The sequence below is a fragment of the Saimiri boliviensis genome, chromosome 2 (assembly GCF_048565385.1).
Source record: "Saimiri boliviensis isolate mSaiBol1 chromosome 2, mSaiBol1.pri, whole genome shotgun sequence".
NCBI lineage: Eukaryota > Metazoa > Chordata > Mammalia > Primates > Cebidae > Saimiri > Saimiri boliviensis.
The window spans coordinates 114029267-114056720 of NC_133450.1; the positions used below are offsets into that span (position 1 = coordinate 114029267).

Consider the following 27454-nt stretch of genomic DNA (forward strand, 5'->3'; position numbering starts at 1 on the left):
TTTATAAAATACAGATTCTTCAGTCTGGCATTCCAGGGACACCTCTGTAATCTGACCTGAACCCACCTGCCCGCTTCACTTGCCATTTACCCTTCCTAAATCTCAGTGTGCACCCAATGATCCAGTCACCAAGCCTCCCTCTGCTCCCTGCACAGGTAAGCTCTCCAGCTCAGCACTTTAGTGTGCTACCCTTAGGCCTGGGATTTTTTTTGTTTGTTTGTTTGTTTGTTTTTTTGAGATGGAGTTTCGCTCTTGTTACCCAGGCTGGAGTGCAACGGCGCGATCTTGGCTCACCGCAACCTCCGCCTCCTGGGCTCAGGCAATTCTCCTGCCTCAGCCTCCTGAGTAGCTGGGATTACAGGCATGCGCCACCACGCCCAGCTAGTTTTTTGTATTTTTAGTAGAGACGGGGTTTCACCATGTTGACCAGGATGGTCTCGATCTCTCGACCTCGTGATCCACCCGCCTCGGCCTCCCAAAGTGCTGGGATTACAGGCTTGAGCCACCGCGCCCGGCTTTTTTTTTTTTTTTTTTTTTTTAAATGGAGACTCCGTCGCGCAGGGTGGAGTGCTGGGTGCCATCTTGGCCCACTGCAACCTTCGTCTCCCAGGCAATTCTCCTGCCTCAGCCTCCCAAGTAGCTGGGATTACAGGCATGCACCACCAAGCCTGGCTAGTTTTTGTATTTTTAGTAGAGACAGGGTTTTGCTGTGTTGGCCAGGCTGGTCTTCAACTGCTGAGTTCAAGTGATCAGCCCGCCCCGGCCTCTCAAAGTGCTGGGATTACAGTCGTGAGCCGTTCGCATCTGGTTTTCCTTACTGAAAAATATTTCCCATTCAATTTAAAAGCCATCTTCCTGAAGCCTTCCCCTGCCTTTATATTCTGAATTTTTCTGCATTTCTCAAGAGTCATTATCCTTGGAACGAACACAATCTCTATGGCTTTTCACTATTTTCAGAGCTACCTCTCCTAGAAGACTAAGCTCCCTGAGGACAGACTCCAGGTTTCTCGCACTTAGCTCAGTATCTGGCACAGAGTAGGTGCTCAGTAAATGTTTGTGAAGTAGCCGACAGACTCCCTTGTGCGGTCTGCAGGACACGCTGCTCTTCTGGGAGCACAGACTCTAAATGCTGCCATAGCGAGATATGTATCAACCGCTCAAGCAGCCCCTGGCTTCTTGGGCGCTCCTCTTCTCATCCAGATGTTTATTTTGCCAGTGCCCACGCCCAGGCAAGGAGAGGACCTGAGGGCTCCTCTGGATGTGTTTGTTTCAAACACACTTTCAGCTTTGGGGCTGCAGTTTTCTTCAGACCTGCTCGGCAGGCTGGAGGGAGCTTTCCCCTAAGGCTGGGATTCCATAGGGACTCGCACCCTGCACCCTGCCCCCACTGGACGCACCAGCCTCATAAAAAAAACTCCCTGTCTCCTTCCCCCCACCCTTTCTGATCGTGCAGCAATTATTCTGTTCATTCCCGTGAAAAAGAAGACAAAAGTTACTTTGGCGCCCCCTCTCCCACACCTGATAGGATTCAGGGACTCTCTGGCGCTTCCAGAGCCTGTGTTAGGGACAGAATCCGTGCGGGAAACGGTGCTCCAACTGCGCTTCTGGTGAGGATCGGAATTTTGCTCGGCCCCTTGCAATGTTTCCATGGGAAGGTTCGTACATTCGTGACCGTCCCTGGCAGCTGCCCAGCCCGGGACTTGGCGCTTCACTCGCCATTGGCCAGCCCTCAGCGTGACGCGCCGGGGGGCGGGGCCTCATCAGCTGTTTGCGGGATGCCCCGAGCGGGCGTATTTTGGAAACAATACCGCCCGGTGCGGAGTGGCCTCCTCCCGCCCCGGCCCGCGTCCGCCGCCGACGCCGCCCTTGCCTGCGCCTCCCGACTCCCGCCGCAGCCCGGTGAGCGCCCGGGTGGTGGCCGGGGGCCGGGCGGAGTTGGATCGCAGTTCCTTGGGGAAGTGGGGAGCGGAGTCGCGCTGCGCATAGGGGCCCTGGAAGGGTTTGGGCTGCGGACGTCTGGGGTGACCATGCAGAACTGGGGCGCTGGGGTGAGGGAACGAGGTGCAGAACCCACAGCTGGGTGTGCCGCTCCAAGAGGGAACTTGGGGGTAGCATTTGGGACTCGAAGAAGTTGGGTCCAGGTGGGCGGGGGAACATGGGTGCACTGCTGAACAGACCTGGGTGCCCGAGAGCGGCCCAGCCTCTGGGTCTGACTTGGGTAGGACAGGAGTTGTGGGGCATCTTGCCTCCCTGCGGAGTCTAAAGGCTCCTCTCCTTAACAGCTGGGCTTTTTCCCTCCTTCCCAATCGAGTCTGGGCATCAAGCTCCCGAGTGCTCGTCACGCTGGACCCTGGCGCGGAGCCCTGGCATCACGACTCGGAGGCCGAGACCCTCTCCTGGAGTCACCCAGGTCTGGGTGTGTGTGTGTGTGTGTGTGTGTGTGTGTGTGTGCGCGCGCGCGCGCCTAGCCACTGTCGAAGCTCGGGGTGTCTAGCTACTGCATTCTTCTAAGAGGAGAAGGAGTCTAAGTTCAGCATCCCTCTTCGAGCCCTTAGGGGCTGGGATGGCTGCAGCGGGGCTTTAGTTCCTTTGCTAGGAATAAAGCATTCCCTGGCACTGTTCTCAGGAAGTGCCCTCCTCCCACCACCCTGGATATCACCTCTGAAGCTCAGGAGAAAAGGGAGGAAAGGATTTCTTCACCTTTTCTTAGTTTACCCTTCACCTTGCCAAGCACCCCTCCCGAGGTGCCCACCTACAGACAAGCTACCTGCAGTTTGTGGAGAGTGAGGGGGTCCCTGGGGCTTGCAGAGCTACACCTTCTGGCTGCACTTACCCCACTGTCCAGTCCTTGCAAGTGTTGAACTTTGGGGCTTTGCTGGGAGGGGAAGGGGGAGGGGAAGGTGATAGGCTTCAAAGGAAAAACCAAGACAATGACTCGTGCTTGCGATTGGCTTTGAGGGCCCCTTCTAAGAAGAGATTGGAGGGCTGGAGGGGAGCCCCTGCCAGGTGACTGGCAGGACAGCACTTGGTCCTTTCATCAGGAAATGCTGTTTCCTGTTGCTAATAAGCTGGAGTGCACCCCCCCACCCCATACACACATACACACAACACACACACACACACACACACACACACACACACACACACCACTTGGGAAACACGGTCCAAAGAACACCACAGGGCTGCTTGCCGTTCTAGCAGGCATATCCTCACTCTCTAGGGAAAAGGGTAGAGACAGGACCATAGACAGCTCAGGGACAGGGATGGGATGGGATGAAGCGAGGCCCCAAGCAAGCCTCTGACAGAGAGCTTGTATTTGGCAAAGGCACGGTTCTGAATTGAACTGAAATTCTTTTAGCAACTTCACCAACTCACAGACCATTTGGCTTGCTCTTCAAAGGCAAGAGACTGGGGGACAGAACCCCCAGGAATCTCTAATTGAGTCTGACAAAGATGAAATTGATCTCTTTTTATCCTTAGCTGTTCAGGTGGTTGCTGCTTCTGACTGCTGCAGGGGTCTTAAGGGGTTCCTGGTGTGTGCAGGGAGCTGGGTCCGAAGCTTAAGATGCTGGGTGGCTCCAAGCTCAGACTTCTAAGGGCCATCAGGTGGAGTAAGAGGAACTTCTTTATTACCAAGAAACTCTCATCAATAACCTGAGTAGTAGAGGCAGTGAGGTCACAGGGAGAGGGGTGAATTTCACTTCCTTCTGTAAGACCAATTATACCAATCTCAGGTCTCAGGTTCTGAGCTGGCAGGGGTGGGAGGCTGTGGAAACAAGGTTGAAGTCTTGGAGACTAGTGAGGAGACTTAGTTGGGAGAGGCTGGACCTACCTTCCAGGCCAACCTTTGGTGGGCAGACAGATCAACTCTGCTCAAAGAGAGCCGAGACGGCAGCTGCGATGACTAACTTGGGTCTTTATCCCTTCTCCCAGGACACACTCTTACCACACCGCAGAGCCTGTTTGTTGTGTTGTACAAGCAAGGGGTGGAGATTAGAGTAGATGGGCAGCAGGGTGGGGCTTAGAGGTTTGGAGGGAACCTGGCTGCCCTAGGACTGCGGGCTTTTGTTTCTGCTGCTGAGTCTGGAGCTAAGCTCAGACTGAGATAAGAGTTTCCTTGGGGCAATGACTTTGTGTTTGTGTGTGTGTGTGTGTGTGTTGTGAGCACTGTATATATAGCCAGTCACAGCACCCTTGACAGCAACTTATAGAGGCTAGTCTTACTTATATTTTCCCAGGTACCCTGCATGCATATAGCTGCTGATTCTACTCCTGTTATTGCTCACAACCCTCAGAGTCAAACTTTGTGACTGGCCTAGGTCAGAAAACAGGATCAGGAAAAAGGGTGGTTCCAGGTGGGTCCAGGGAAGAGGTGTGGAGAGCCCCTGAACATTGAGGCAGTCCAAATTTTGGGAGTGGGTGTCACCCTTGGCAGCGCTTTATTACTAGGGTTGTATGTCATCAGTATGTGGCCCAGCCCCCTCAAATAAGAAGGGGGAACAGGGAAGAAAGAAGGGAAGGGGAGTCCTTCCAGGTGTGGCCCTGGTGGGGCAGCATCCCAGATGCCTGCGTTGCCCTCTTACAGGGGAGATGGAGCCATCTCAGTGTGTGGAGGAGCTGGAGGATGATGTGTTCCAGCCAGAGGATGGGGAGCCAGGGACCCAACCCGGGAGCTTGCTCTCTGCTGACCTGTTTGCCCAGAGCCTACTGGACTGCCCCCTCAGCCGGCTTCAGCTCTTCCCTCTCACCCACTGCTGTGGCCCTGGCCTTCGACCCACCAGCCAGGAAGACAAGGCTACCCAGACCCTCAGCCCAGCCTCCCCCAGCCAAGGTGTCATGCTGCCTTGTGGGGTGACTGAGGAACCCCAGCGACTCTTTTATGGTGAGTGCTGTCAGCCTCAAGACTCCTTCCATAGAAATTGGGGGAAAAGAGGGGACTTTCCCTCCCCAAACCTGCCCTTTGCTGTTTCCTTCCCCCAAAGTGGTCAGTGGGGCTGTCGATTCCTTGACTTCCACCTGCTGCCTCTCGGCTTGTTATTGCTCCTCACCTGTGTGCTTCAGGACCCCAAAGGACAAACTGCCCTGCCCTTCTTTCTGCTCCATAGTCCCCTCCTGGAGGGATCCTTGAGCCCATGGTATCTCCATTTACATCCTGCACCCCGTGTGTGGCCCGGCCTTTCGTGTCCCAGCAGTGATTTGGCTTCTGTAAAGTGGCTCCTGTTGCCCTGGAGAAGGCTGGGGGATCTGTGACCGGCTGTTGACAATGAAGGGAAAAACCCAGCCGGTTCTGGCAGGGAGGGTTCCTGAAGGCAGAAGGTGGCCCCCAGTTGTCACTTGGGACTTTCTGTGCATGGAAGGGGAACTGGAGAAAGAGGTTGGGGCTGCCTGGGCCCAGTGCCAAGAGAGGGGATGCTTCCAAGGCTAAATCAGACAAGACCTCTTCATCTGTGGGCTTAAATAGTTTGTTTTATGAGAAATAGGGCCTCTGGCAAAACAGCATGATCAGACGGTCTGTTTTCTTCTAGTGGCACTGCATCTTACGGAGGGAGGGTAAAGGCTAGGAAGGTGACTTGCTGTGTCTGACGAGCAGATTGAGGAGACACTGCATTTACTCCCAGAGGGAACTGCTTCTCAGGGCAGCTCTGGCACAGCAGTTCTGGCGGGAGTATGAGAAGCTGGGTAAGGCGGGCAGGCGGGGAAGAGCGAAAGGAGCGCGGAGGCTGGCGGACTGGCGCCCCTAGCGGTGGCTCTAACGCGTGCACTCGGTAAGTGGGGAGCGCTGGTCTAGAGGTCTTGCCTGGGGCTGTCTCCAGAGAGGAACTTGGCAGCTCTGTGCATCTCAGGAGTTTTCTCTCCCTCGTTTTTATGCTGTTGCCCGGGAGCTTTGGGAGACCAGCCTTCCTCTGCTGCAGTAAAAACGTGAAGACACTTTTTGTTTTTTTTTCTGCCCCTTTGCGCAACTCAGAAACTCTGGAGAGCTACCTCCCGTGCTTTTCCAGAGAAGAACTTCAACCTGTTACTACATGAATAATCAACTGTGGTCAAGTGTAGCTTGATAAATAAGGATGGAAGGTCGGCATGTTCGCCTGCACACATTACCACCCTGCCCTTTGTCACGGCACCGTCAGTGAATGGAGAACCAGAGTGAAGGCTCGGGCCACTCTCCCTGTTCTCCGTTCTGTTCTGCAACCCTTATGCACTTGGGCAGCAGCCTGTCCAAGGTTGGCAGAGTGCCCTGATACAGGCAGGCTGGTTCCTATCCATTCTCACAGGAGGATTTACTCTCAGCCTCAATCTTGGCTAGGTTGGGCAGGTGTGGGGAGGCTGGGGCAGTTGTGGAGAATGCTGAGATGTGGCTCCTCTATCTTTGCAGGCAATGCTGGCTACCGGCTTCCTCTCCCTGCCAGTTTCCCGGCAGTCTTGCCCCTTGGGGAGCAGCCCCCTGAAGGGCAGTGGCAACATCGAGCAGAGGTACAGATTGCCCGAAAGCTTCAGTGCATTGCAGACCAGTTCCACCGGCTTCATGTGCAGCAAGTAGGCACGGGGGTTTAGGGGAGGAGGGTTGAGTCTGTGTGGCTTGGGGGCCAGGGCCTGCCTCTCTCCTCTTGTCAGCAACCCTGTCTCTGCCAGACCGCAAGAGTGCGGTCCCAGAGTTTTGGTTATTGTGGTTCCCATGGGCAGGACAAGCCCAACTGGATGAGCATCTTGCCCTCATCTCGGAGCTCTGCATTGGTTAACTGCCCACTGTCAACTCATGTTCCATAAGGGCCATCTCGGGAGAGGCTATAATACCTCCCCTGGAATAGGGTGGTTTTCTGCAGCCCTGCTTAATAGCCTGTCTCTTCTTATGGTGGTGGCCGGGGGACTGCCCCTCACAGACTTAAGAGGAAGATTTTCAGGGTGCTGCAGTGACACTGGGCATTTAGGGGATGCCTGGCTAAGGTACAGTGGGAAACTGGTAACCAGGCCAAGGGATGGGGCCTGAGTGGGGGAAAGTGGTGGAACCGGTTGAAACCTGACACTTTCCAGCTGGGGAGGCCGCTCCTCACTGTCTCTGTCTGGGAACCAGGGTCTGGGACTCGAGAGAGTGTACCTCGGAGAGGCTCCCCAGACCGGCGGCCAGCCGGGCGCTTGGCCGGGTGCTTGGCCGGCAGCCTGGCACCAGCCCCGCCAGGGCGGAGCATCGCGTGTCAGCCGAGCATGTGGCAGAGTCCATCAACAAAGGCGGCGGCTGGCAGGCTCGTGCTGGAGGAGCCCTCTGTGCCACGGACTGGAGGCTGCCCTGTTCCAGCAGCCGCTGTCTGGGCTGGGCCCCCAGGCACTTAACCCTTCCTCTCCAGGCAGGCTTTCTGGATGGCTGCCAAGGCAGGGAGAGGAGCCTGAGGCTGCATCCGTGCTGGTACAGCCACCGCAGAAGCACAGGCATGCCACTTGGAAGCGAACACATTCTGTACTTCTGGGACTGTGTCCCTGGCCCCGCTGGCTCTGTATGTGTGTATGTGTGTCTGTCAGGAAATCAAGGGAATAAATAGCTTGACGATGACTGGACAGACTCTGAAGTTAGATGGGTAACTTCAGGTGGCCGGAGGAGAGCTATTGGTGATAGGTAGGTTGACTTAAGGGTCAAACCATTGCCAGTGGCAGGGGAAGAGGAATTGACCTTGGATTTGCTAAGAACAGGCCATTGCCGTGTAGATATGGTTAGTGCTCTCTGCCAAGGAATTCTGAGGACAGTTTGGGGCTAGACCTGGTCCTGGTACGTCCTCCTAGTCTCTTAGTGATCAGGAAGGGAGGGTGGCCCTGTATTTAGATAACAGACTTAAGCTCCAGTTCTTACTCCCTCCTTTAATTATTTGCTGGAAACTTGGCTTTGAGTTTCCCCTTCAGTCCATGTGTGGACTCAGTCTGATTCTTGTTTTCAGTTTCTTGGCCTCCTTCCTGCCCATTCACTCCATCCTGGTTGTACAGGCCTATGACTGAGCGCAGCTCACAGCTTCCAGTCCCGGTACTGGAGAGGATTGGAGGACACAGTGTCTGTGGCTCTCCTAGACTCATCTAGAGGCCTATGTGGAAGGCAGCTTGCTTCATTTACAGTTATCTGATCTCTCTCACCAGTTATTCCCCAGAACCTTCCCCTAGCTACTGGTGAGCCCCTATAGGCTTGGGAATAGGCTGGGAGCCCTCCCTGGCACAGGACTAGAATACAGTCTTCCTGGGGGCCCTCCTAACTTGGTCCTGAACAGAAGGAGGAGGAGGCCCTTATCCCAAGGTCTGGCCCTGCACTTTTTTTTTTTTTTTTTTTTTTTTAAAGGCAGAATTTCGCACTTTTGCCCAGGCTGGAGTGAAGTGCCATGATCTTGGTTCATTGCAACCTCTGCCTTCCAGTTCAAGCGATTCTTCTGCCTCAGCCTCCCGAGTAGCTGGCATTATAGGTGCCCACCACCACACCCAGCTAATTTTTGTATTTTTAGTGGAGACAGGTTCACCATGTCGGCCAGGCTGGTGAACTCCTGACCTCAGGTGATCCACTCACCTCGGCCCCCCAAAGTGCTGGGACTACAGGCGTGAGCCCCTGCGCCTGGCTTGGCCCTGCTTTTGGCTGGTTGCCATCACTTCTCCCAGTTCAGACTGCCTCTTTGATGGCACAGGTCAGTTTTAGACAAGGTGCTATGCTTTTAGCCAGAGCCATTCAAGCTGGGGAGAAGGAAAACTGGAGGAGAGCTGCATGAGAGTCTCCTCTGTCTTGCACCTGACTCCGCACTGGCTCCCAAGTTCCCTGCACCCCTCCACTCCTGCCAGTTACCGACTACTTCACTTCTTACTTGCAAGAGTAGGAGGCTGGCCAGTGAGCCCTTTCTAGCGCAAAGAGCTGATTTTCCCAAATTTTCCAGTACAAAGAGCCAGGCTTTTTGTCTTCTCCTTGGACAATTCTCCCCAGAGTCTTTTTGCTTTTAACCCCTTCCTCCTCATTGACCCTGCTTATAGATCTTCACCGAAACTCATCCTACAGGAAGGGCTAGGGTGATGGCTTCAGACAGGTGGAGCACTTGTACGCCCGGAATGTTTCAGCAGCTGGTTTTAAGAAGTGAGTCATTTTCTGAACTTGATTCTTTTTTATTTTATTTTATTTTATTTTTTTGAGATGGAGTTTCGCTCTTGTTACCCAGGCTGGAGTGCAATGGCGCGGTCTCGGCTTACCGCAACCTCTGCCTCCTGGGTTCAGGCAATTCTCCTGCCTCAGCCTCCTGAGTAGCTGGGATTACAGGCACACACCACCATGCCCAGCTAATTTTTGTATTTTTAGTAGAGACGGGGTTTCACCATGTTGACCAGGATGGTCTCGAGCTCTTGACCTCGTGATCCACCCGCCTCGGCCTCCCAAAGTGCTGGGATTACAGGCTTGAGCCACCGTGCCCGGCCTGAACTTGATTCTTATATAAACTACAGTCTAATAGTCCAGATCTAGAAAGTACTGTTGTCACTTCTCCATTCTTATCCTTTATCTTCTTTCCCTATTCCCTTACCTCATTTTTGCAGGCAGAGAAACTGAGGCAATGGGAAGGAGGTTGTTTAGGATTTAGTTTCTAGGCTTTCAGTTCAGAGTCGGAAAACTTAGATTTGAAGAATACCAGCTCTGCCACCTACTCACTTTCGGGAAGTCGCTTGACTTCACTGAGCCTATTTCCTCTTCTATGAATTAGCGCTAATACCACAGGATTTTGCTGTGATAATTAAGTGATAAAATACCTATAAGGGTTCAGGGCACGGAGTAGATGTTCTTTAATGCCCGTTTCCTTCTGTGTGGTTATGATGCTGATCACCCCCTACGCTTGTTCTTGTTGGTTCACAATTCATTTCCTACTCCACCTGGCAGGCGGCTCTCTGAGCAAAGCTTCCTCCCTGAACTTCCCTCCTCCTGCCTGCTCAAGAGGAATCAGTGTCCAGACTGTTCATTTGTGGACCTTGGCTTCATTGATTTCTCCTCGGGGAATGATAGCCATTCTCCATCATTGCGGGCTGGATTTAGAGAGCCAAGAGAGGCAACCCAAGAGGCAGGATGGGACTTGAGGCCTGGCTACCTCCTTTCCCCTACATTTGGGATCGTATCCTGGAGCCAGACAGTGGCCACTGGTCCATAGTCCTGTGGAGTGTGAGCTCCCCCTTGTCCCTGGTTACGGGCCTGAGTTATTCTTTTTTTTGCACCAGGGCGACCTTCTCCCTTTGAGGTATGGTGCTGAGGGGGGCACGTGATGATGGGGTAGAATGGAATTATGGCCAATTGAGTATATCAACCTGGCTCCAGATGCAACAGCTTCCAAGTTTCCCTGGGTGTCATTTTATGCAGGCCATATGTGCTTTTCAGCACATTTCCTGAGGGCATTGCTAGGTGGAGCACTAGCCTGGTTACCCAAGTGATCAGTTCAGGGTGGCTCTTCCAGACCCACAGGCAAAAAAGCAGAGGCAGAAGATCAGAGTCAGCAGGGTGCTCCACCCCAGCTCTTGGTGTCTCCAAAGCAGCAAGAGAGTTGGAGGCAGAGTGAGTGGAGGTAAAAACCTTTCCGAACCTCACCACACATTCCTACCTTCCTTTGGCTGGGTCAGGAGTGAAGGTTCCCCTGTTTGTCCTCTGTGAGCTGAGGAACTGTGGCAGGGACCCGCAATGGTCTGCTGATAGTCACTTGTCTTGAGGGTGGTGCTGTGGTGCCTCCGTGTCCAGCTTCTGTGTGAAAGAGCGCGGTACAGATGTGCTTCCTCCCTGAGCCCCTAGGCTGCCGTGGCCGGAAGGTCAGAGCCCCAGCTTTCCTGTCCTTGTGCTATGGCTTCCTTCAACATGAGCCTAAGGAGGGGTGGGAAGTGGTGTCCCCTCCCCTTGGGAGAGTCTTCTGTCTCAATGGCCTATCATGAAATTTGTGGGGGTATTTCTAGGCAATGTTAAGAATCCTCAAAAACAGTAGCTACTTTAGACAGTCGAATGAGTAAAGCTACCGGAGGGTTGGAATTCTTCGTGTTGGAAATGGCTTTTCACTTGGACCTGGAGTGGCTCCATTCAGAAAAGCCGGGTTTGGAAATTCTCTGAATAGTAATTAGACTTTTTGGAAAATGAAATCTGAGAAAACTTTCAGCCACTCTGTTGAAACATCTTTAGCTATAATTTCACAAAAAGGATCCTAGACCTGTAGGCAGATGTGTGGTAAAATCCCGGCTCTTCAGGATTTCGCTTGGACCTGACTTTGTAGTTTGGGGAGCTCTTTTGGAAGTTGTGCTGGAGTTGGTGTTTGCATGGTTTATTAACTAGCGGCTTCTCTGCCTAGCAGACTGGATCCTTTGTTCAGGGAGCTCCTGTCTGCTTCCTGACACTTTGGGATTCTCTTGTTGTTGGTGAGTGGTTTTCTGGAACTCTAACTGGCTAACTAGGTTGCTCAGGGTCTAGATGGGGCAGCTCTGGGCAGGGGCCCCAGAGGTTTGTTATAGAGTGAGAAGGGTCCCTAGGAAGCCAGCCTCTGTCCCAGGAGTGGGAGGCCCACCTAGGACAGTGCCAGGGGAAGAGTGAGGCTGGGGGAGGGACTGCGGAGAGCCAGAGTTCGTGAGAGCCAGCGCCGGGGCCGGGGGCCCTGTTTGCTCTGTGGCTGGCTCTGTTTATATCGCTCGCTATATTTAGCTTCTGAGTCATCAGCGTGGCAGACTAGAGGCTGAGTTCCCCACACACTCTGCACCTGACTGCTCTCTCTTCCAGGAGAAGGGCCTTGTAGTTCCGGAGAGTTCATTCCCTCCCCACCAAGGCAGCCCATGGGATGGAAATGGGCTTTTTTTTGGGGGGGGGAAGGGGGGGACGGGAGGAGGGGACTAAGGGAGACACAAAGAAAGAAGGTTAAAGAAATATGTCTGGTTTGCCTTTTGATCCATGTCTGGCAGCCAAGAGGCCATGTTCCATGACCAGAGCACGATCAGTCCGTGTGTGAAGGGGAGGGTTCCAACCCTCCTCCTTGCCTGGTTTGCCTTGACCTGACCCTGGACAGGACATGAACGGTTAGCCGAAAAGACCCCAAGTTGAGAGTCAGAACCTGGGTTCCTTCTGCATAGCATAATAAACACAATAGGCCTGTCCCCCCCAAATCCCCTCCTTCTCCCTTCTTTAACCAGGGCACACACTGTCATGCTCTTCTGAGCTCTTAAGAAGTTGCCCAGTAGTTTGATGGAGCTGTTCTTAGCTGGAGGGAAACTGAGTAAGGGTCTCAGTAGTTCCTCCCTCCAGGCTGTAGAGGTGCAAAACAAGGGTCTAGGGACATGGATGGTGCAGCACAGCTCTGTTCCTGACCCACACCCCTCAACCCCAGTGGCTGGAGCCAGTGTCTTCCAGTTGTGTTAAAGGAAGCCTTGCTGTCTTCTACTGAGAGTCGGCTGGCTCCAGACTGCTCGTTCTTCCTTAGAGAAGCCATGGGCGTGGCCATAGTGGCTTCAACGTCCTGTTAACACTGCTGGCTGGGCTGAGGAAGCTCTTGGCAAGGAGTCTTTTTTTCCTTTTCCGTTTTGCCACGTTGCTCGTTCCTTGGGCCTCTGGGTCAGAAGCAGTCTGAGGCAGTGGGGCCACTAGGTCCAAGGGGTTGCCCTGTGGGTTTCAGAATCCTTGGCTCAGCCTGGCAGCCTAGAATCCTGAGCCCCATGGCCTGTGGCTGCTGTGGCCAGTCTCATAGCAGAGAATCAGGGATCTTCCTGGGACTTCATGAGTCTTCTGGGAAGACGGTTCTCCCCAGGCAGGCCCTCTTGCAGGGCATGTTGAGAGAGGTGTTCTGCAAAGCCAGTGGGTTCTAGGTTTTGCTCGTGCTCCCCAGGGAAGGATGAGCCTGCTCATTGCTGCCCCCAGGCCCAGTGCTCTGTGTATATGTTTCTCATGTAATCACCACAGCAGCCTTGTACTTTCAGATTCCATAGTTCCTTTGTTATAGGAAACTGAGGCTCAGAGAATGGAGGTAACATGTCCAAGTCACACTGTAATTTGCTGACCTAGGTGTGGTACTGATTTGATGGATTCTGGAACCATGATCCAACTGCCCTACACCTGCTGCCCAGCAATCACATTCTAGAAAACCACCGTACGAGGGAGCACACATTTGCTGCCCCAACCCACTCTGCCTCATGTGATACTTAGCTTAGCTCTGTGTTCTTGCTGTTCTCTCCATTATATTGTAAAACATTTGAGAACAAAGTTTATATTTTACTCATCTTTGTATCCACATAACTCGTAGCTCAGTTGGGTGCTTGGTAACTTGATAAAAACGTGCTGATTTCAACAGAAAACATCTCCTAGCTTCTTTCAAGTGGAATTTTCCAAAAGTCTCTCTTATCTCAGTGTTCCTGTTCTCAACTGCAAGGCTCTTTCCTTCAGCCTTGGCCTGAGTAGGTTTAGAGAATGACAGGGAAAAAGGAAGAGGTAAGAAAACTTCACACCACGGAGTGTGTGCCATCTCGGAGAGTACAGATAATTCTGCATTTTGAAGAAATTGAGTGTGGTTTCAGATCATGGTCTGAAGTTGTAATTTCAGACCGGTTTCAGCTTTATTTCTTTTTGATCTTCAGTTAGTTCTGCCTCTGAAAGGTTTATTTTTTTCTGGTCCACAGCATGCTTACTAAATAGTTAATGATCTGGAAACAATGTCTTTAAACATACTAGGGGAGCAGATCAGTGGTGATTTGCTTGGAAAAGGTAATACTATTTTCATAATGTGAATAAACACACTGTAAAATTTTAGTGAAGGAACATAGCTTTGGAGTCAGGAGTCAGGGCCTCAATAACACCCCTCCCAACCAACTTGAGATGACTTTTCTGAGCCATTGTATTCGTTGCTGTAAAATGGGATCGATAATACCTGCTCTTCCTATTATGAGGGTCACATGAGAAGAGAGGAAAGCGCTCTGTTCTAAATCTAAGATATTATAAGTTGCTCTCTGTTTCGTAAATTTGCATTTTGTGAGTTAGGATCTGTTAGAGCTGCACACGGCTTGGCTTTGCTTCTTCTGATTCTTTGGGGTGAATTAGCTCTAGCCGGAGCATCTGGAACATTGGTGACACACAAAGCCCCCAGAGGGTGTGAATTGGATCTGAAAGGGGGAAAGGCAGAGGGAGATTCTTATCCAGGAGCATAGGGAACATGCTTTGTGCTTAGGGCAGAGGCCGTGTGGGATGAAACAGAGTTTGATTTATGTAATCCAACCTTGTCAGACACCACAGCCAGCTCTTTAGAAAAATAAAAAAAAGGAGGTCTTTTACTAGTTGGGCCTCTCCCCAGGCGAGAGGCTGATACTATCACGTAAAGTACATCTTTAGACCTGGCCAGACATCAGTTGTTCCTGGCCTCAGACAAGTGGGTTCTCTTTCAGGGCTGGCTCCTCTGTAGTCCAGTGTGCACTTGTTGAGTGCCTACTGTGTGCCTTCCATGTTCCCCATTACACAGGATGAGCAACTGGGCATTCAGGCATAGGGCGTTGCACATGGTGAGGATTGAAACATTTGTCAGTGACTGCCTTCATCCCCTGACCATGGCAAGACAGTGAGGCTGAGCTAAAGAAGCCACACAGGGCTCTGATGCCTGCTAGTGTTCTCTAGGGTGCCTTCCTTGGGAGAATTCACCTCTATTCTTTCCCTCCATGCCTTGGCTCTGCCTTCTTTTGTTGCGGAGTCTTGTTCTGTTGCCCAGGCTGGAGTGCAGTGGCATGATCTCAGTTCACTGCAACTTCTGCCTCCCGGGTTCAAGCAATTCTCCTGCCTCAGCCTCCTGAGTAGGTAGGACTACAGGCAGGTGCCACCATGCCCGGCTAATTTTTGTATTATTAGTAGAGACGGGGTTTCAACATACTGGGCAGGCTGCTCTTGAACACCTGACCTCATGATCTGCTCACCTCAGCCTCCCAAAGTGCTGGGATTACAGGCGTGAGCGCCCGCGCCCAGCCGGCCTGCCTTCTAAACCGTGGGAATCTGAGGGCTCTAGGGTGAGCTTCCCCTCCCTTGTATCCCAGTCCTTACCTTTGGGTCACCCTGTGTATTCTGGGAACCCCCATTCTGTGAGGCGTATCCTAGTTGAGTCTAGGAGAGCAGCCCTTGTTCTGGGGATCTGCCCTCGTTGAGCTCAGATTGTGCACTGGGTGCTGTGCCAGGTGCCCGTGGGTCAGAGGCCAAGCGCATTCATTCCTGTTTCCCCTTCCTTCTCCCCTTCTCCATACCGTCTTGTGGAAGGACCCACGTTCTCTGGTGTTTCGGTGTCTTTGTGTTCTTCATCCTGTTCGGTGAAGGCTGACTTCCTCCTCACTGTTTCTCCCACTGGCCTCCCTTCAAATCCTTTTTCTTTCCTTTTGAGTCAGGTCCTTTTGTTAAACTTTTAGGAAGTATTTTATTTATTGTTGTTTGTAATCAGGGCATTCTTTGATTTTCTTGGTTTCCTCATGGAAAAGGGTCTTGTGGGGGCTGCCCTGAGGCAGGAGAAGGCCAAAGGGAGCCTGTGTGGTATCTTTTTGTAGCCAGGGAGGGCTCATGGGCCCACGGGTGGTTCCCAGGCCCCACACCTAGCTGACAGGATTCAGTTGTTGGAGCTCTGAGTTGTAATCCTGAAGGTAGTTGTGGATGGCAGACTCCTTAGGTTTGGAGAGCACCTCTGTGGTTTCCAGAAGAACTGCCTGGGCTGGATTAACCTCTGGCTTGGCCACTGGTGTAAGACATGACTTTGGTGGAAGGAGATGGTCAGTGACTGAAGAAAACACCAACTCACGAAGCGTTTTCTTCGAGGCTGTAGGATCATGAGTGATCTTATCTCTGCCTCTGTAATGTCTTGTATTTTCCAATATTTCTTTTTTCTTTTTTTTTTTTTTTTGAGACGGAGTTTCGCTCTTGTTGCCCAGGCTGGAGTGCAATGGCGCGATCTCGGCTCACCGCAACCTCCGCCTCCTGGGTTCAGGCAATTCTCCTGCCTCAGCCTCCTGAGTAGCTGGGATTACAGGCACACACAACCATGCCCAGCTAATTTTTAGTATTTTTAGTAGAGACGGGGTTTCACCATGTTGACCAGGATGGTCTCGATCTCTTGACCTTGTGATCCACCCGCCTCGGCCTCCCAAAGTGCTGGGATTACAGGCTTGAGCCACCGCGCCTGGCTATTTTCCAATATTTCTACAATTAACATGTATTGCTTTTATGATTAAAATATAAAATATACAAGAAATGGTTTCTGATCTCTAAATGTCACCCAGGGAGCTTGTGCAGTATATGGATTCCTGGTACCCTTCTTTGAAATCCTCATTCGGTGGGTCTGGGAGAGGCCTGGAGACCCTGTACTTACAACAGCATGTCAGCTGGCTTAGTGACACAGTTGAGTTTCAAAACCATTGATCTAGTACAATACCTGCATTTTCCTTATAAGCCAAGAGAGAACTCATGAGCAGGTTGTGGGGAGATCCAACCCTAAAGCCAGGTCCTCTGATCTTGGCCCCTGGGGATCCATGCACACCATAGAGCCTTCCTTACCAATTCATGAGCCTTAAGGACTGTCACAATCAGAGGCATGGAAACTAGATCGTTCCCAAGGGCTGGCCCATGTACCCTGCCTGGGTCCCCTGCGAGACTTCAGCTTTCCTGTCTGAAAGTACTCTGTGGCCCACAGCTGCTTCTGGGTCCCCTAACACTCCCAGATGATGGAAGTCTGTTTTCAGAGATCTCAAGTTACCCAGGCAGCAGGTGGCCTCCATTAGTGGAATTTGGGAGAAACTGAGGCATACAGAGATGGAATTGGCCCTGGCCCCAAATCATAGCGTTCTCATCTGCTTTCCTTGGCCATTGAGTTGTTCCGAGATGATTTAGTGAAGGAGAGGATAGAGGGTCTGCTTTGGTGTAAAGAAAGGCAGTGGCACTTTCAGCACAGTGATCATGGGAAGGGACTTTGCTCTAGGGCCAGATGGTCTAGGTTCAGTTCAGTCCCTGTCACTTCTACTAGCTGTGTGATAACTAAGTAATGGGCATGAAAATGTGCCTCAACATCTTCTGGGGAATCTTGAGATGCTGGGTCTGTGTTTCTTTTTTTTGTTTGTTTTTGTTTTTTGGAGTCTCGCTCTGTGGCCCAGGCTGGAGTGCAGTGGCGCGATCTCGGCTCACTGCAACCTCGGCCTCCCAAGTAGCTGGGATTACAGGCGCCCACCACCACACCCAGCTAATTTTTGTATTTTTAGTAAAGACAGGGTTTCACCATGTTGGCCAGGCTGGTCTCAAACTCCTGACCTTGTGATCCACCCACCTCAGCCTCCCAAAGTGCTGGGATTACAGGGGGTCTGCGTTTCTAGGCAGCTCTCCGATGATGTCGAGGCTGCTAGTCCATGGACCACACTTTGAGAAACAAGGATGCAGAACACTCAGAACAGAACCTGGCACCTCCCCAACCCCCACTGCTGCCCCACCCCATGTTACTATTATGGTGATGATTGTTCTTGCCACCAGTCTTCTCAGACAAGCACCTGAGGAGATCTGGAATTCCAGCAGACTGCCCTCTCCAGGGACGAGTCTGCTTCTGGATTCTCCTCCTGTTCCGCAGCATGACCTCTGCACCTGTCCCGAGCAGCAGCTGGGGAGGGGAGGAGAAGGGGTTTTTAGCCCAGCTGCCGCAGGCCCGAGGCTTCACTTCGGGTTTGCAGCTGAGTCCATTTTCACGCTGTTTTACTCTAACCAGATTTTGTTAAGCCGGGTGTGTTTCCTCTTTTTACTCATCTTTGTTTACAAAACACGAGGAAGCCATCCATCTCCCCAGCCCTGGCTGCCAGGCCTCTTCTGTGGCACGCCCGATTTCCCTTCCCTTCTGAGCAGGAGCTGTGCCTCCAGCTTGCCAGGTTCTTCTCCAGGCTCTTCCACTGGGGAAGAGGAATGCTGTTGCTGTGGATGGGGGCATTCTCTGTTCCCCTGGGTCGTCAGGCCCCAAGGCCAGCTCCCTGGATGCCTCTCTTCTCTTTGTGGCCTAGGGCAGCATGAAGGGAAAGCCAGCAACCTGCATGCCGCCCCAGAAAGGTCAGGGAGGCTGGACGGAACCTGGAAGCTCTGGAAGTTCAGAAAACCTGGGCCCCCTTTCCAGCTATGCCACTGGCTTCTCTCTCCTCTTCCCATCTGACCAGGAGGAGTTGCCTGGTGGGGCTGGTGCTGTAATTAAAGACAGTTTAAGAGAGGGCTCCAGCTTCCCGGACACCTCATGTATACTTGCTTGCTGATGGGGCCACTGAAGTAATCCAAGTCCAGCCTGTGCTGGCTCCTTTCAGCACACTAGGTTTTTATTCCCCTGTCCACTGAGAACCCTGTGGAGGGGCCCCCGCCCAGTCCTCCTGCCCTGGCAGACAAAGAGAGAACAAAGACCGCCTCTTCCAGCACCCCCCAGCTCCCCCCAGGCCTCTCCTGGGAAATGGTACCTGTATGGGCAGGGCACCAGCCCCAATCTGGTGAGCCACTGACCCCTGAACTTCGCCCCTAGCTTCCCAGTCTGACAGTAGGACCTGGAATAACCTCCAGAGCGTAGTATATATTCTTTGTTTTTGTTTTGTTTTCAAGTATGTTCTTGCTTAACGTTTAATTGGCTCCAGTCAGTAGGAGAGCGCTCCAAGAGGGATTATTTATGGCTTACTGTCAAGAGCATCTATAAAAAGGGCAGCACCGAGCTGGAGATGCTGGGGAGGGAGAGCGGGCGGGCGCACAAGAGCGTGTGTGTGTGTGTGTGTGTGTGTGTGTGTGTGTGTGTGTGTGTTAGAGAGTGTGTGTGTGTGTGTTTGCACTGGATGAAATCAGATTTTTGCTGCCTCAGCAGTGTGGTTTAAATTGAAGATTAACCCTTTGACCTTCACAGTGTCAAATCACTTGCAGATGGAGCCCCCCCCTTTCCCCTTGTTCTCTATGTTACTTTGGAGTCGGGGGAGAGAGGGGGGCATTTCTTCTCTTTCTGAAGCCAGTTTGTTGTTCATGCAGCTGAGGTTGGAAGGGCTTGGGAGCCAATCTGATTAAAAGCAGCACTTGGCTAAACTCTGGAAAATCCTGCAAGCAGGGGGAAAGCTTAATCCTCTTGTGCATAGTGCATATAGAGCAAGTCTTTTCTTTTTAATGTTAAAACTGCAATTGTTTTTGGAGAACTCAACTATCTCCTCCACATGGCAGCTTCTCTTTCGCCTCCCCCCTCCCTACTGTGAGCTGTACTGATAGGATTAAAGTGCCAGCCCTGAGACTTGGAGCTCTGAACTTTCATTGCAAATGAGAGGGAGTCGTCTGAGGTTGTGTTCGGGAGTTATGTTGGTCTTTTTTCTCTCCCTTCAGCACCAGCAGAACCGAAATCGTGTGTGGTGGCAGGTCCTCCTCTTCCTGCACAACCTGGCTTTGAATGGAGAAGAAAACAGGAATGGGGCAGGTCCGAGGTGAGGTTGGGCTGCCCTCTTCACATGGGGCACCAGGAACACCGTCTGGAATAGGAAGGACATCGGGCAAGACTGACACTGAGTCTTGTGAACTTGTTTTTTTGTTGTTATTTTGCATTTTTATTTTTTAAATTTCTCTGTGTCTGTACATACAACATACCCAAGCGGGATCTTCTTTCTCTGTCAGGCCCTTGACTGGGAATGGGGGTCTTTGTCAAACACTGTTGAAGGAGAGACTGATGTGTCTGTGACGGTCGGAATTCCCAAGGGCTCTGACAAGTAGATTCTTCGACTGAAGAATCTACCAGTTGTCGAAGATGACCCATGAGTGATGTTCTCTGGGGAGTGGACTGTGGTTTTTCCAGAGGAACTCAGTTAAGAAATTGAGTGGATCAGAATCCTAGTTCCACCAAACCCACGGGCCTTCCACTGTGGCTGGGGGCCACGATCCTGACGGTCACACCGCTTTAAGCCACCGTGGCCTAGGCCAGGGGCTTTCCAGTTGAGGATGGCAGCTTCCCTAGGCCGGACGGCCAGCTCCACATCTGTCTGGGTTCGCACTTGCCCCAGCCAGTGCCTGCCCCAAGGGCTCAAGGATTTCTACCTGGCTCCTGTCACTTCCAGCAGACCTCAGGGAGGGTTGGGTTTCTCTAAGGACCCCTCAAACATGTCGCAAAATGAACCAAACTTTTGGCTAGGCCTCAAATGTGACTTAGTCCCACTTGGAGGCCCCGGGATTAGTCCTGAGGTGCAAAGCCACTGCCACCACTAGCGGCGTGGGACCAGCTGGGTGTCAGCCACGGATGAGCCAAATAGCCAGTGAGTGTGCTGCCAGCAGCATGTGCCTCTGAGCTCTTCTTTCAAAAGACCCTGCCGAAAGATCACATTCCACCCCCAGCATCAGCACGGTGGGACATCTGGGGGCAGGTTTGCAGTGGGGCTGGAAAATGTGGTGGCCACCCCACCTTAAGAGTCAGCACTAAAGGACCCCAGACCCCTTGGTTTCCTTGGAAACAACATACCTCTTCCCCCTCATCCCCATTCCTTTTTCACACCTAGTGGGATACGGAAGACGCCAGGACAGTGGCTTTGCCAGCTGAAAAGTGACTTTTAGAGCAACAGATAAATGATTAGAGTGGGGAACCGTCAAAGCTGGGTGCACACTTCCTGTCTTCCTCCAGCTTCCAGCCAGGCCAGAAGGGCATGCTCTGGAACCCAGCAGGATCACGGCTGCCTCTGCACGTCTTCCCTCCCCTCCCTGCTGCGGCACTCATGGAGAGGATCTAAAGCAGCTGGTGTGGCAGCTCCAATAGCAGACACAGGGAATCTGTTAACTAGACGCTAGCAAATAAATTATAACCTTTGCATATGTGAGAAAAGACAACATTGGTGCTAACAGTAAAGTAAGGCCCAAAGACAAGACGGCTTCCCTGGACAGAGAAGACTCCAGGGCCATCCAAGGAAATTGGAGGAGTCCAGAGTAGACTCTGAAATCTGAACAAGCCCAACCTCTTCTAGTTCTGAAGAGAGGAGGTCTTCAGTACTATTGAAGGAGACGTTGATCTTCCAGATGTACAGTTGTGCAGGTTGTTCACTGCACAAGGGCACCTGAAGAGAGCTAATGAAGGCTGGAATTCAGCCTGCGTTCTGCTCACTAAGCTTTGTGCCCTGGTGTGGGGCTACTTCTCCAGAGAAGAAGGGGTGCCTTACCTAATTTGCACAAAGGTGCTGTATGGGCTCACAGCACCCTGGAGGAGAAGGGCCTCAAACTGTGCGTGTAAGCCTTTGTTCTGTTCTGCTCAGATATTCTGGAGATATTACCTCTTCTTGGTCAGAATTCTGTTCTCAGGGTGTGTACCATGATTTGTCTGCTAAGAAGACGGGTTCCTGCTACACAGAGAAGGAGCCAGGGACCAGCGTGAAGACTGGCTCTGGGACACACTGACCATTGTGAAATTCAGCCTTCCCTGTGGGTCTCCCTCCCATTTCATGATGTGTATGGGACATATGCTGATCTCCTTTTCCTGGATCAAGGTGGTGACAGGCAGGCTGCTGCTGTATGCTTCAGCGGCACACACCAAAACATGGGGATTATTTACACCAGCCACTGTTCACCCCTCTAGGCAGACTCTCCACCTGAGCTCAGTGAGAGAGAAAATGATTTAGATCTTGGTGCTGAGGCAAGGCCATCAGCTTCAGAGACCTTACCGGGCCCAGGCTGGATGCCCTGTGGCCTGAAGTTGGAGCCCAGACATTGACAAACCCACCTGAACATCAAGCCTGGGCAGGTGGAAGGTGGTCTGACTGCACTGTCTCCATCTTATGCAAAGTCAGGAACTCACTCATTGTCTTAAGTGAGCCAGGGCAAAATTTATACCCCTGACGTTTCCCTCTCCTTCCTCCTCCCCTAAAAAAACCCAGGAGGTAGCTGGCAGAGTAGCTGTCAGGAAGGAGAAAGGTTCTTTCTGGCTGTCTGTCTTTAATTGGCTTAGTGATCTAGATTGGCCCTTTCCTCCTCTGCCTGGTGAGTTGGCCTAAACATTCCTCAAGTCTAGCCTCAGGAGACCTGCCCCTCCCCCTGGCCTCCACCCGCTCAGACTCCATCCCCCACCCCCAGGAGCCCGGCTGTCTCTAGTGAGGGGTGGAGAATCAGATTTAGAGGGAGGGAGAGTCTGACCTGGGTCCTGACCTGTAACCAGCTGAGGACGGTACAGCCTTTGTGGCTTGCTGAGGGTGGGGGTTGGGAGAGGGACTGGAAACCTCCTTCCTCTGGAAGAAATGCCTGGGAGGAAGGGAAGCCTGATATTCAGGGTCAAAACAGTTCTTCTAATTCAGAACCCCAAAGCAGGGGTTTCTAGAAGTTGGTCGACAGATCTGGTGGAGGGAACTCCCCAGGCCAGACGTCGGGCTCCCGCAGTGAGGGTGGAGGACTCGGCCTGACCTCTGCCTGGCCTCTGTTTCAAAGTCTGGGCCGGTGGAGGGCTGCCCCGGCTCCCCCCACCAGGCAGCCTTCTCTTGCTCAATCCGACGTGGAAAAAGATCACCTCCCAGTGACCTCCCCAGCCCCTGGGGGAGTAAGTCTGTCCAAAGCTATGTGGCAGGCTTGTTTCAAGGGCCCAGAGGGGCCCAGCTGACCTGTCTCACTGCCCCTGGCAGCCTAGCCCCATGCAGGAGGCTCCCACCTGGGGGTTGTTTGGGACAGTCCAGCCAGGGCCTCCCCAGAAGAGTACTGTGGAGCCACTGACTGTCCTGGACAGCAAGGAGCATGCTACCCCACTGAGCACTTGTCTTCTTTTTGAGGGACTTGGTGGGCAGGTGGCGTAGGGAGAAGGGAAGTGGCAGATGCCGGAAGACTTTGGCCACTGTGGCTCTTGAGGGTTTCTGCAAATCAGTGCTGGTCTGGACTGGAGACAGCTCTGTGTGAAGGTGAGGACTCTTGGAAGTGGGCCATACTGGCCTGATAACCTAGCAGGAAGGGGCTCACCTGTCACCCTTAGGCAGACTGAGGGCTGGTAGGGACTTTGAGTCTTGAGGGAATAGTGGAGAAAGCTGAACTCATAGTGCCCAGCCAGCCTTGCAGCTGAAGGTGCTCAGAACCCTGTGTGGGCTCCCAGCCCTACACTGCCCCTCTCTCTGCAGGTGGCCAGCACCCCTGCCTGCTCTGGGTGCATTGCCCAGCCTTCCACCCCATCCCTGGATCCACAGGGGCTGTCAGGGGGAAACCTAGTGAGAATGTAGCAGTTCATATAGCCCCAGGGCAGCTGCCCTGGGGTCTGGGCACTCTGCTTCTGGGAGAGAGGAAGAAGAAAGGGGTCCCATTTCTTAAAAACTGTACAGAGCCTTTGGCTTTATGTGTTTATGTTCTTCACATGCATATATGTGTATGTGTGTATATCTTCCCCCCATCAATTGGTACAATTTTTAATAAAATCATTTAAAGCAAATCTGGTCTTTTATTTTGCAAGGTGTGGTAAAAAGGCAAAGAGATCAGTTAAGGTTTGAAAGGCTTCTGGCTTTCTCAGCTGCCAGCCTGAGTGACCCCGGAGGCTCTCAGCTTTTGTCATGACTTCCTTTCCCCTCCTGGAGTTGAGAAGAGTGATTCTGACCACACGGTAGGCAGCACAGCAGCGGCCCTGTGATGGGGGCAAGATGTAGGCTTTGGACCCGGTTCCCGCCGCCTCCAGCTGAATGAGCCTGGGCAAGTTATGTAACCTCTCTGAGCCTTCAGGTTCTTCCACGTGTGAAATAGAACTGTGCCTGCCTTGCAGGATTAAGGGGAATGTGTCAAAAGGGCCTGCCTGCTGCTGGGACTCAGTGATGGAAAGGACCCCAGCGGCCCCTCCTGCACACACTCTCCCACCCCTCCCTTCTGTCAGGGTAGCCCTTCAGGAGGCAAGTTAGTTGTAGGGGGACTTCCTGGATTGCATTTCTTTGTGGATTAACAATGTGTCTGATTCAAAGTGGTGATTTAGAGCTCTTGACAGAGTTCTGAAAATCCTTGGGAAAAACTGCTCCTGATCCTATCAGCAGTTAAGTTGTGAACTAAGGGGCCCACCCGCCCTGCATCTGTGGGGCTCTCCTTGATTTAGGAAGTTGTCAGCTCTCAGATCTAGCCTTGGCCTCCAGTTCCTACCCTCGTGGAGGGCTGGAGCTTGATGTGACGTTGGATCTTTTGTCCAGCCTCTCTGTCTTATGGGTGAGTAAACTGAGGCCCAGAAAGGGGGTGTACTTTTCTATTTGGGCTCTTGAAATAGCTGAGTCAGTCTTGAGGGGGCTCACCCCATCCATCTGTGTTTCCATTTGGGAATTGCACTCTCATGCCCAGATCTTGAAGTAAGCCAAAATTTATCTATTTTTAATGCCAAATAACTGCCTCTTCTCCTGTAAAGTATGGCACTTCCAACCACTCTATGTTTGGACAGGGAGGTTTATTTTTACTGGAGTGTGGTATAAGTGGGGCCTGGTGCCATGTCCGGATGTTATTCTATGTTTCACTTGCTGGGTTGTAGTTGAGTCCATTAAGCAGTTCCTATGAGGTTCACAGGGGATTAGTAGGGGGCTGGTGATAGTGATGTCTTTCACGTCGTCTAGGCCTGCCTTGGGTAATGCTGCACTTAGTTGCCCAGGCTGGAAATCTGAGAGCTTACTTTTGTTCCCCTGTTCCCTCCTTTCTCTCTCTGAGCCCTCCAGAGGAAGAACAGAGACTTTAAAGGCACAGCTGCCCAAGTTTGAACCCAGACTACTGCTCACCAGCTACGTGGCATTGGCAGGCCACGTAATCTTTCTGTGTCTCAGTTTCCTCATCTATAAAATGAGATAGTAGTACCTACCCATAAGGTTGTTATGAGAATTAAATGTGTAAATATGTGTAAGGTGCTTGGAAGAGTGCTTGGTATGTATTAAGTTTTCGATTCATGTTAGCTATTAACATTAATGATATTATTATTTGTAGGCAGTTGGTCAGTAAGCTCTGACCATTCTTACTTGGAAATATCTCTTGCAGCCCATCTTCCTTCTGTCTCTGCTGCACTGTCGTAATGTAAGTTCTTTTGCCTGAACGTCTTTGGAGCATCAACTGTTCTCTCATCAGCCTTGCCCCTTCCACAGCAGGGTCTTCTGTGCTACCAGGGAAACTTCCTAAATGGCAGACTCAGTCCCATCACCCCCCCAGTGGAAAACTTGCCCTACTGGATCATTCCTTAGCCTGCCTCTCCATGTATCTCCTTTGTATTAGCATTCTGTACCTGTATTCTGCAAAACAAATTACCCCTACATTAAGCAGTTTAAAACAACAAAAATGGCTGGGCACCGTGGCTCATGCCTGTAATCCTAGCATTTTGGGAGGCCGAGGTGGGTGGATCACCGGAGGTCAGAGGTTTGAGACCAGACTGGCCAATATAGTGAAACCCCATTTCTACTAAAAATATACAAAATTAGCCGGGCGTGGTGGCAGGCACCTGTAATCCCAGCTGTTCAGAAGGCTGAGGCAGGAGAATTGCTTGAACCTGGGAGGCGGAGCTTGCAGTGAGCCGAGATCACGCCATTGCACTCCAGCCCAGGCAACAGTTCAAGGCTCCATCTCAAACAAAACAAAACAAAACAAAACAAAACAAAACAAACATTTATTATCTCACAGTTTCCGTGGGTCAGGAGTTTGGGAGTGGCCGCCCAAGGTGGCTTCGTAATGAGGTGCTGGTATTAAGGTGGAGATTCCTGAAGCTCCCATTTAATTTTCATGAGGTCCACCGTAGGAGCTCAGCTGAGGTGGGGAGTGGGAGGAGCACACACAGTGACATGTTGATGTGTGGCAGTGCAGTGCAGCAGCGGGCAGGGCCGTGGGGTCTGGAGGGACTGAGGCGTGAGCGCACGGCGGCCCTTCCTGGTCTCTTCTCACGGCAGCGTCTCCCCACACTGAAGATAAGTTTCCCTGGTCCAGTGCAGCCCTAAATGCCACCCATGTTTTCCTCTGCTGCTCAGCTGAGGCAACAACCCTCTTCCCCTGAAGGATAAGCTGACTGGCGGGGATGTCCTGTGGAGCGATTGTGTCTGCTTGTTGTGCTTCATAGGCATTTTAAAGGATTTTCAAGGGAAAGTTTCACTTGATGTGATTTGGCTGTATCGGAGGTCTTGGAACTAGTTAGTCCCCGTGTACAGTGAGACTCTTTTGGACTCCTAAACCCAACCATGCTGTCCTTAACGCCCTGCTTCCTAGGAGAGATGCTCCTTTCTCCCTAACTGTTAAGGCTTAGTGTGAAGTTGGAATTGGAATTGGAATTGTCCTAAACGGAGGGTGAAAGTAACTGATGTAAGTGATGTCCTGTCTGGCCACTGCTTTTGCTACCATTCACATGTGCCCTGGCTCCATGTTACTTTGCGGGAGGTGGGGGGAACTTTGCCAACCCTGCCCCTGAGAAGCTGAAGTCCACCGAATGGAGTCACTGGCACTGACAGTCCCTCACCCGGAGCAAGGCGCCACCCTAAGCCTAGTGCAAAGATTGGAAAGAAATAAGCTACATGGTCCCCACCCTCAAAATTATGCCCTACAAGAAATCCGGGTGGGATGGAAAAGTGAAAAATACACCGAATGGGGGATTAAGGAGACTGGGTTTTCAGCTGACTATCATTAACTGACTGAAGAATGACTTTGGGCAAGGATGTGACTTTACCTCACTGGTCCTTGGGGTCCTTGGGGTCTTTAATCTGTCAACAGGTCAGGACCAGACTGCATCTCTGTGACCTGCCCAGCATTTTATTCAGCAGTTTTGTTTGTTTGTTTTTTGAGATGGAGTCTTGCTTTGTCACCTAGGCTGGAGTGCAGTGGCACAATCTCGGCTCACTGCAGCCTCCGCCTCCTGAGTTCAAGCAATTCTCCTGCCTCAACCTCCGAGTAGCTGGGATTATAGGCACCCGCCACCATGCCTGGCTAATTTTTTTGTATTTTCAGTAGAGATGGGGTTTTATCATGCTGGTCAGGCTGGTCTCGAACTCCCGACCTTGGGTGATCCACCCACCTTGGCCTCCCAAAGTGCTGGGATTATGGGCGTGAGGCACTGTGCCTGGCCTCCGCAGTTTTTTGTGGTTGTTGGTTTTCTTCTGGTCAGGTCTTGAACTCTTTTGGGATTCTGATGAATTAAGATAGGGATCCTCTCCTCAGGAAAAGACACAGGACATGTACAGATTCAATAATTTTTGCATAAGATTTCAGGGAAATTATTGAGTCTCTGAACCTGTCACCTGGTCCCCAGGCTTAAAGATTATGGTTTTTGTAAAGGAAAAAGCAAAAGAACAAGTACTGCGAAAACTTAGAAACCAAAGCAGGCTTCATTGCACTCCTGACTTTCCTCATACCCCAGGCAGTTACTGCTGCTGCCCGCACATTGTGCCCTGTGTACACGGTGATGGAGGATAGTGCAATCCCTGGGGACGTGTATTTATTGCACTGCAGTCTTGATTTTGGAGATGTACACTTCCTGTCAGCACATTCAGAGACTGAGGCTGTGAAAACGGTCCTGTCCTTTTGGAGGCCACTTCAGCCCAG

The 27454-nt window shown here is 51.9% G+C and overlaps 1 protein-coding gene across 1 annotated transcript; it reads left to right on the plus strand.

The window, feature by feature from the left end:
• The first annotated feature begins 1775 nt into the window (after positions 1 to 1775).
• On the plus strand, positions 1776 to 25535 carry BMF (Bcl2 modifying factor). Its single transcript, XM_039462956.2, is given in 6 exon segments — positions 1776 to 1899; positions 2283 to 2327; positions 2330 to 2410; positions 4586 to 4882; positions 6374 to 6534; positions 19319 to 25535. Coding segments are annotated over 6 exon segments (810 nt in total). The 3' UTR covers positions 19421 to 25535.
• The last annotated feature ends 1919 nt before the right edge of the window (positions 25536 to 27454 follow it).